The sequence below is a fragment of the Parasteatoda tepidariorum genome, chromosome 1, assembly GCF_043381705.1.
Source record: "Parasteatoda tepidariorum isolate YZ-2023 chromosome 1, CAS_Ptep_4.0, whole genome shotgun sequence".
NCBI lineage: Eukaryota > Metazoa > Arthropoda > Arachnida > Araneae > Theridiidae > Parasteatoda > Parasteatoda tepidariorum.
In genome coordinates this window covers 8,476,223-8,486,545 of record NC_092204.1, presented here as the reverse complement: position 1 = coordinate 8,486,545, position 10,323 = coordinate 8,476,223, and the positions used below count along the sequence as shown (strand labels likewise).

The following is a 10,323-nucleotide window of genomic DNA, read 5'->3' as shown; positions in this document are numbered from 1 at the left end:
GTGCATTTCAATATTAATTTGAAATTGAAAACAGTTCGCATATTTTTCTTAATCACACTATTCTAAATTTCAGTTGTTGAGAAAAGAAACTTTTGTAAGTTTTGTTTTAAAGTCTTTCCCACCAGAGGGCTGAAACCATGTGTTGTAAAACAATATGAAATAGTATTTAACGCAGGATGTAAAGCATCGGCTTCGATGAAGATAATTTTGTGAGAATTTTTTTGATAATTCGGTGAGAATTCACCCGATTAGACATATGATTCTCACTACGTGCTCTTGCGCGCCGAATCCTATCAATTAAAAATGAAAACTGTTGCCAACGCAAGAAAAGAAATATCATCGGTTTTATTGATGCATACGTATTAGATTTTTATATAATATAGATAATTTATTAATATTTTTTAAAAAAACATTTAAGGCCATCAGTTGAACACAGGGATACTACAAACGACTAAAAATGTAAAAAGTGGCAGAAACCCAATTCGTTTTTATTTATTTATTATTTCTTAAATTAATCAATCAAATCTACGCGTGTGATTTACAATTCAATATTCATATTCAAATTAAAAACACTCTGGCTCTATAGCTAGATTAAAAGTTTGCTACAGCATTGATTCGCTCCTGTCGGCTACTGTGGTTCTTTTTGTTCTGTTTTTAAACTTTTCTTTCTCGCTCGGCTGCTGTGCTTTTCTCGTTTTCTTTCTTATTTGTATTTTTCCGTTTTTCGTTGGCAACTTAACGTTTAATATTTCAAATCACTTTTGTCTCTTTTCATTCACGCCTGGTAAATCTTGAAAATGGGCGCCTATTTTTGAAGCGCTTGAAACATTTCGACTTTCATTTCTTCTTTATGTATTTTTGAAGCCAAGTTTTTAATCAGGTAGCATTGATACAACTTTGAGTGTCGCGATTTAATTTCAGTTTCATGAAAGCCGAGTTACAAATTTTAGGCAAACTCATATTATCTTGTTGTGAACCCAACAATTACAGAAAGAGAAATTACATTTCTATATTAAGGCGAATATAAATTTTCAAATAAAGTGAAAAAGGAAAGAGTAAATTTCGAAAATAGTGAATGTTGATAAGAACGATATGTGGCATGAAAAATGGATGTTTTGTGGGTGTGGGGTGTTTTTGCTTCAACAATTAAGTTGTAACCCTTTAATACGGATGGTACACTGGTGTAATTTTCATACATTTCTTTTTTCTAATTCTCTAATTACAAACAAAAATATATTTCGGTATTTTTTAATTATAAAAAAACAGTCTCATAGTAACTAAAAAATCTATCAAATTATCGGAATTATATTTGCACTAGAATATAAATCCCCCCCCCAAAAAAAAAAATTAGCTTGAAATATTTTTTTTCATTTATATTCAAAACTTTTTCAATTATTGATTTTGCAAATTAAAGTAATTTCATTGATGATTAATTGTTTTTGTTAGATCTAAGTAACTACAAATACGCGCAAATCTGAAGCACTATTGCTTGGAAATGAGCAGAGTTTGAAAGAGTTTACCTTTCACGCACAAAAAGATACTGTATTTCATAACCTAAATATGATATTTTACACTTATTTTGACCTAAATTAATACAAAATAATGAAAAAAGTATGAAAATATGTTCAATAAAAATTCTGCGCCGAAGAGAGTTCAAAGAAGTGGAGCAAATTTAGCTAGTACCTCATTTCCTCGGTTCAAAAACTTCTAATATTTGGACTTCCTATCAAATTCTAAGTAACAAAATTTAAAAATACCAATTAAGATTTTTAAAAAAATATCTCTTTAAAAAATTAGAATTTTTTTAGCTCTCAGATGAGGCTGTTGAAAAGTTTCTTAAAAAGAATCTTTTTTAAAAAGTTTTGCTAGCTAAAGCAAAAACACGCTAGTAGATGCTTCTGAATAAACAATGACATTAAAAGTTGAAAGCATGAGATGTTTGGAATTTTTAATATTCATAGATAATATTCATATAATTGAAAGATTTAGACTCAGACACTTATTGGTTAAATGTTTGTTAAAGAATGCTGTCATAAATATAATTACTTATAGTTTAAATTAAGACTTTAATGAAATGTTTATGAAAACGTAAAGTAAGGTTTAAATACATTATTATAATGCTTTTCTAAACACTTTTTTCAGCAAGTCTATATTTTCTTATAAGGTCTACATTATTTAATGGAATAGACGGAGAATTAATTAATAAAATATGAACATATCAGACGAAAACAGTTTTTTTTTTTACAATTGTGAATAGAGTATGGAAATAGTGAAACACATCAAATTATTATAATCGAAGCGTAATATTTTTATTTGAATGGTGTATTGTTTCAAGTTATTGCTAGCAAATTAGTAAATGAATTTTTGTGACAATTCTTTAAGTCGGTTGTCTAGACGGTTTTTTTTTAAAAACAATTTCCAAAGAGTTTGATATAATCTATCAAACAACAGTTATTGATTTTCATTAGAATTAAAATTGAATTTGATTCTTGATACCTATTTAAAAGACGTGAAATATGTTAATGGAATTTTCATATTAATTTTTGAGAAATAATATTGAATTGAAACTTCAGAACTAATTTTTTAAATTTATAACATAAAAGTATTTCTTATTTTTATGAAAATATTTTTTAAATATTTCAAGAGTTTTAAATATTTTTATTCATTAATTTTAAATAATATTATAAAGCATTTTTGTAAGATTTTTTGTTCTTTTTATTTATTTATTTATTTTTTATATTTCCAATGAGCTGCACAATCGGTCTTGCCGATGAGCAGACCTAGTGTGTTCTCCAGAGGTGGTATCCATTCTTTCGGGACCACCACAATGGGTGAGATACCGTTGGTCAAGTTAATTTGGACGTCTAGTTCCTGCCACACTAGATGGCAGCACCGAGACTCTATTTGGACGCTAAAGTGCACTAGGAATTTAATTTTGCCTGAAATGCCAAGAGCCAATAAGGCACTTCAGGGATCTTTTACATGCCACATAATCATACGACGTGACCGCTGAGGATTTTCTGCATCCCGAAAATCCGGTGTCTGGGCCGGGGATCGAACCCGCAGACTTGGGCTCAGATGGCCGACGACAAACCAACTGCGCCACCCAGCCACATTTATGTAAGATTAGATTGGCCTTTTTAATTGCTTTAAACAAGGAAATCAGTGTTTAATTCTTTAAACAGTATAACCCACTTTACTATTTTATTTTATTTTACTTTACTTTACTTTACTTTACTTTACTTTACTTTACTTTACTTTACTTTACTTTATGCTATGCTATGCTATGCTATGCTATGCGAGGATAAAACTTATGTGGATGATCTTTGATGTCATAAAACGTATTACAATAGTTCGTGGTTATATAAAACTCATATTGATGGTCTTTTGCAATTAGGGACAACGTCCCAATATTGCGCAATGATAAAACTTATGCCGATGGTCTTTGATGATATGAAACCTATACCGTGGTATTATAAAGCAGATTATTCATGAAGATTTAAAAATCAGACAGATGGCTCTTGTTTTTATGAAATATATTACTATAGTTCTAGACCAGGGGTTTCCAACTGGCGGTCCGGGGGGCTGCATTCGGCCCTTGAAGCCTTTTTTGTGGCCCGCTATTTAAAATATATTATTTGTCATTTTTTTGAGGACGATTTTCGTAAAAAATCTATATGGGTTTGAAATACTTTTTTCGTTAATAAAAACCTAATTTCTTCGTTTCTGTGAAATTTAAAACACACCAACGATGCAAAGAAATTTATTTCTTAGGTTTTGCATCCAAGAAAATATTTATTCAAATACAAATAAAATCGTGTATGTTGCTCTTTTTTATTTCATTTTTTTGTATTTTGGAATATAATTTAGCATGTGCGTATTAGAAATTTTCTCGAAGAAATTCTCCGATTTAACTTTTTTGAAACCACTCATTTTGGACGAAAATATTTGCACACACATTTGTAAATTTTAAATTTAAATATCTATTCTCTGGTGGTTGCAGCAGACAAACCTGAATTTTCTCATTGAATATTTTGTGTGCTACTAGGTAAGTTTTAATGCCAACTTTTTTAAAGTTTTATATCATAACAATTAGATATCTGTCGCACATTAATTGTTTAATACATAGGTGCATATTAAAGTTATTGTAACCCAAATTTTTATTATTTATTTAATATTTTTAAAAATATTATTAATATGAAACTAAATATTTTTAAAAATCTACTTCTTATTTTAATTTGTAATTCAGTACTTTTGTTTTGTGCAACTTGGTAAAAATCTGACAGTAATATTTAATGTTCCTTAAAACATGAAAGAGTCCTGCATAAAATTATGATAAAGTTACGGCCCGCCATTTGATTTGTGTTTTTAAATGTGGCCCCCGGCCTCATGTAAGTTGGAAACCCCTGTTCGAGATCGTCCTTGATTACATGAAATGTATTGCACAATAGTTCTAGATGGTCCTGGATTACATGAAATATATTACAATAATTGATGATGATAACTGAGATGTGTCGATTATTTTTTTGCAATATTAAACGTATATTACAATGAGTTTTAATGTTATATTTAAAACATTCTTCGATTCCCCAGGATGTAAAATATTAATTTTCAGTTCTGCTTTAGGAACAAAAATTATTTTTTCTTAAACTTATCAAGCCTCTTTATAGTTTGAACAAATTCTATCTTTTTATGTAAACCATAAATTTAAAAACTAAGTTTAATTTGTCTTTTACATATTTTTTTGTTTTAAATTCGAAACATATTAAAATCGGGCCTCATGCTTCAAGTTAACTTACTGACAAAAGAAGAGAAAAAGCGTTTAAGTAGGTCAAGCAGACAAAGAGATTGAATATTAACAGCATACATTACAATATAAATAGAAACCCAGACATGTTGGACAAATTAGTTGCTAACCACTTCGATGAATAGTTAAAGATTCAGGTGTTTCTGGTATTAATGAAAATGAATAAAATAGGAGAAATATTTTGCAGACGACAATAATGGATGGTGCACTCGAATAAGGGATTGGAGTTACTACACTGAAGCGAAAAAAAGTTTTTATAAACCCTGTTTTTCAAAAGGAACAAAAAGAAGAATATCTAATTTTTGGAATCTTAAATGAAAAACGTGGGGCTGTTCATTTTAAACAAAGTTGGGAAATTTAAAGTGAAATTTAAAGTTTATTGCAAAAGACCTAAGTATTTCATTATGAGTCTGACAAAGATAAAAACAATTTTATTCTGTAATTTTTTGAAATTTGGCAAATTTTTTGATTTTGGCTGCTACAGTGTTCTCCCTAAAAGTCTTTAGAACGATGGCCAGCCCTGCCTGCCTTTTGATGCGCTTTTTTCAACTTTTTGTAAGAATTAGCCGCCATCTTATAAAAATACTGCCGTTTTATTCATATTTTATTTTTAAAAAATTAATTCACTGTGTAAGTAATAATTTCATACTGGTAAAACTATCAGTCTTCATAAGTTAAATTCTGATTACTTTTGTTAGGATTATTCCCAACTGGTTAAATTTTTATAAGTTTCTCTTTTTTTCGGGTGTATATTGAGGAATTTTTTAAGTGATTTTAAAATTATTTTTTAAAACTTTTTTTTTTAAAAAAATTCAATTTTAAATATTAATTTTCTCGTAATTTTCAGTTTAAATTATAAAAAAAAGCTTTTAAGTTGTTTATCCATAATTATTTCTTTTTCGGTTCACTTTTTTTTAAAACAAATTGTGCATGGTGACTTTCTTCTAGCATGCCTTTAATTATTTTTTTATAAACTACATGCTTTTTTCTTATTTTGATAATGATCGAGAGAGTATTACTTTTTGAAATATGCACATGAAATAGTATAAAGGGCCAATTTAAAGTTTGTTGAGGATAAAATGCAGTTATTACATATTATTACACATTTTGATAAATGTTTACAGTGTGAAGTGCCCTTTCAAAACTCAAAGTGCCCTTTTCTGTGTGGAAGTGCCTTGCCCTTTTTTATTTCTGGGGAGAAATCTGCTGATATATCATTTATTTGTTAGAACTTCAAAAATAAAATGTTAAACCACATCTTTCTTTTTATTATAATCTTGAACTAGAATGATGATAAACCATAAACAGTCAAAAAAAATTTTAAACATTTCGAAGCATATTACCTTTTTTTGATGAAACATAATATCGATCAAATAAATTAATTCCAACAAATTAACACCAATATCGTTAATTAGTTGGAATTTTGAAGACATAAAAAATTGAATCACGTCTTTCAGTTAAGTTTACCTTTTAATTAGATAAGTTAAGATAAGTTTACAGTCACACTAGAATGATCATTCACTTTAATTCGTTACTTTAAAAAAATGCTCACTTTAATTTGTTAAAACTTTTTAAAAAGGATAAATAGAATCACATATTTTAGTTAAATTAAGCGTTACACTAGAATGATCCTTCAGAATAACTTGTTATTTTAAAAATAATGCTCTCATTAATTTGTAAAAATGTTTTGAAAATGATAAATAGAATCACCTTTTTTAGTTAAGTTTAGCGTTGCACAAGAATGATCATTCACTTTAATTTGTTACATTAAAAAAATGCTGTTCACGTTAATTAATAAAATTTTTTAAAAAGCGGTAAGCTGAATTGCATTTTATAGTTTAATTTAAACTAGAATGACAATATAACATGCTGAATAAGACTACTACACTGGTTTAAAGAAATTAAGAGAATTTGCAGACTTGGTCGATTATCTCTAGAACTACTGGACCTATTTTAATGGAATTTGATATGTAAATACATTGATACAATACAAGACAAATAACCATTCAATAATTGTAATACACACACGCATGATCATGCGTAACACTCGCTGGATTCGGAAGGTATGAAACAGCAGTTGCAGAATAAACAGCAACAAAAATATGTTATTGGGGGGTATGGTCCCCTCTTATAGATAGATATACAAACCTTGCAGTGTGATACTTGAAATAAGGCAGTTTATCATTTTCTGCGGCAATTGTCCTGAATTGTCCTGTGACAACTTCATACCTTCCGACTCCAACGAGTGTAATGCATGATCATGTGTGTGTATTACAATTGTTGAATGGTTACTTGTTTTGTATTGTATCAATGTATTTACATATCAAATTTCATTAAAATCGGTCCAGCAGTTCTAGAGATAATCGACCAAGTCTGCAAATTCTCTTAATTTCTTAAACCAGTGTAATTAAATTGATTATTTATCATGCTAGAAAGTGTCAGTGTGGTCCTAATTGACAAATATAAAAAAATTTTTGCATAAATATATTCTTTGTATCCTATACATATCCTAATTTTCATATATATATATATTGTATGCTAAAACCATCTTCTTTGTTTAAATGTAGGTATAGATTTTAAACAGAAAATAGTCAACCTTGATGGTATGCCAATTAAACTACAGATATGGTAAGATTATTTTAAAGATAACTTTTAGAAATGAAAAAAAATTTTTTAAATCAAAGTTAGATCTTTTCGAAAGCATTTAAGACTGTAATTTTGTATTAATTTTATTTTCATTGTACATAGGGATACAGCTGGTCAAGAAAGGTTTAGAACGTTAACAACTGCCTATTACAGAGGGGCAATGGTAAGATTTATTTTTATTTTAACGTTTTATGAAATGTTTCATGGTTTAACGTTTATGAAAATTTATGAAACATTTAATATTAAAAAAAATGCACATGAAGATTGCGAAATAAAAATTTTTTTCATACGATCGAGAAAAAAAAAAAACTTGGTTCTTGATTGTTGACATCCTTCTCCCAGAAATAACAAAATGGTATCGTCGGATACCACGTGATGAAAGCGGAGCCAAGTGTCAACTCCTGGTGAACAAACTTTACCTGCGAAGAACTGTTCTCGCAACTTGTGCTTGCGACGAATTGTGCCCGCGACGAACTGTCGCCTCAACGAATTAAGCGCGATGAATTGTCCCACGACGACTTGATGCGACACTTTTGATGACGTCTCATATGTTTCAAACGCTGCGTATATTTTCCTTTTGAAGAGCTCTCGCCTCCTAATGATGCAACTCGGGTTCAAATCCGATCGATACGAATTTCACACCCGGCTCGCACCTATCACACAGTGCTGACGTAAAACATCCTCACTGGTTGATGGATCATGATTTTGAGTCCTCTTGCCGTCAAGCTAACCGTGAGAGGTTTTTAGTGGTTTTCCTCTCCATGCGACACAAACGCGGGCTAGTTCAATCAAAAAGTTCTCCACGAGGGCAGATTACCCCCAATTCTCAATCGAAGTGTTCCCTTGTCTTATGGATTGGGTTCAAAATTAAAAGGCTACGGAGTTAAGCATTGGCAGTCGTAAACTCAAAAAAATCGGGTCAGCTGTTTAACAACTGTTATAAAATAAAAAATTAAAACCAGAAACAGTTTAAAACTCGTGAGAGCTAATTTTTAAAGGACTTAATTTATCCATCCTCTGTTTTCTGTACTGGTAAATATTTTAATAAAATGATAACGATGGCTATTAATATAATATTTTTTGGCTGTTGGGTCTAAATTTATTTTTAATTGTTCTAAAACTGTCCTCCTTTGCTGCCTTCATTAAAAAAGATTACATCTAAAGAAGTTTCAATTTTATATCGAAAGTACCACGCATTCTCTTTTTCATAATTTAAACAAAATTACTGCAGTAAAATAGTTAAAATGATAGTATTTTACCAAAGTCTTTTGATGTCAGTGGCGTACGCAAGGGAGGGGTTTAAACACCCCCCTTGAGCTCAGACAAAATGGCAAAAATAAAAATTTTAGTAAAAATTATGCGAGCTATTATTTTTTAAGACTATATATTTTTATGTGCCTTATGCCTACTTTTTTTCTCATGGTATTTCTCAGATTACAGAAAAAACATTTACTATAATAGGGTTGTACTTTTGAAACCAAAATCACGTGATATATATATATATTTGCTGTTATTGGATATTTTGGATGTCAAAAGGCAAGAATTTAAAAAAATTTAATTACTTTGAGAAAAAATCACGACCTGAACTTAGTGAGGTGACAGCATATAGTACCAATGTAAGTTTTTCTGTTGTACAAAAATATGATACTTCCGTTGAAGAAAACGTTTCTAGCATAACAAAATCTGATGAATGTGAAAATGGCCCTCAAAGTGTTACTTCCCACCCATATGACATTGAACTTTTTTTCAGAAGATATTACATTATGTTCTTAAACATAAAAAATCATATCAAAATTTAACTAAACAATGTTGTTTAAATAAAAAGACAAAATTGTCTAGCTGTCTAAATTAGGGAAATAATAGTGCTGTATTACAGACTCGAATTTCTCTTAGTAGTTTCAGAAAATTATGAACGGGTCTGGTTCATTTCATCGACAATCACTTCATCGACAGGCCATTTCATCGACACCACTTCATCGACAGGCCATTTCATCGACTAGGTCATTTCGTCGACAGGCCGTTTCCTCGACAGGGTTGTTTCGTCGACAGGCCATTTCGTCGACAGGGTCATTTCGTCGACAGGGTCATTTCGTCGACAGGGTCATTTCGTCGACAGGGTCATTTCGTCGCCAAGTGATTTCTTCGACAGGGTCATTTCGTCGACAAGTGATTTCGTCGACAGGGTCATTTCGTCGACAAGTCATTTCGTCGACAGAGTCTTTTCATTTACTGGGTCGTTTCGTCGACAAGGTCATTTCGTTGACAGGGCCATTTCATCGACTAGGTCATTTCGTCGACAGGCCGTTTCCTCGACAGGCCGTTTCCTCGACAGGGTTGTTTCGTCGACAGGGTCATTTCGTCGACAGGGTCATTTCGTCGACAAGCTCTTTTCATTTACAGGGTCATTTTGTCGACAGGGTCTTTTCATTTACAGGGTCATTTCGTCGACAGGGTCTTTTCCTTTACAGGGTCATTTCGTCGACAAGTTATTTCGTTGACAGGGTCTTTTCATTTACAGGGTCATTTCGTCGCCAGGGTCTTTTCATTTACAGGGTCATTTCGTCGACAGGGTCTTTTCCTTTACAGGGTCATTTCGTCGACAAGTCATTTTGTTGACAGGGTCTTTTCATTTACAGGGTCATTTCGTCGACAGGGTCTTTTCATTTGCAGGGTCATTTCGTCGACAGGATCTTTTCATTTACAGGGTCATTTCGTCGACAGGGTCATTTCGTCGACAAGTAATTTTGTTGACAGGGTCATTTCGTCGAGAAGTCATTTCGTCGACAGGGTCATTTCGTCGACAGGTCATTTCGTCGACAAGGTCATTTCGTCGACAAGTGATTTCGTCGACAGGGTCATTTCGTCGACAG

The 10,323-nt window shown here is 31.2% G+C and overlaps 1 protein-coding gene across 1 annotated transcript in view; it reads left to right on the top strand.

Moving 5' to 3' along the window:
* The window catches only part of LOC107440188 (uncharacterized), a 41,529-nt gene that overhangs the window by 16,689 nt on the left and 14,517 nt on the right, over positions 1 to 10,323 (top strand). Inside the window, exons 2-3 of the mRNA XM_016053041.4 lie at positions 7,375 to 7,435; positions 7,556 to 7,616. Of these exons, the coding sequence (XP_015908527.1) occupies positions 7,375 to 7,435; positions 7,556 to 7,616 (122 nt within the window). The remainder of the gene's footprint in view (positions 1 to 7,374; positions 7,436 to 7,555; positions 7,617 to 10,323) is intronic.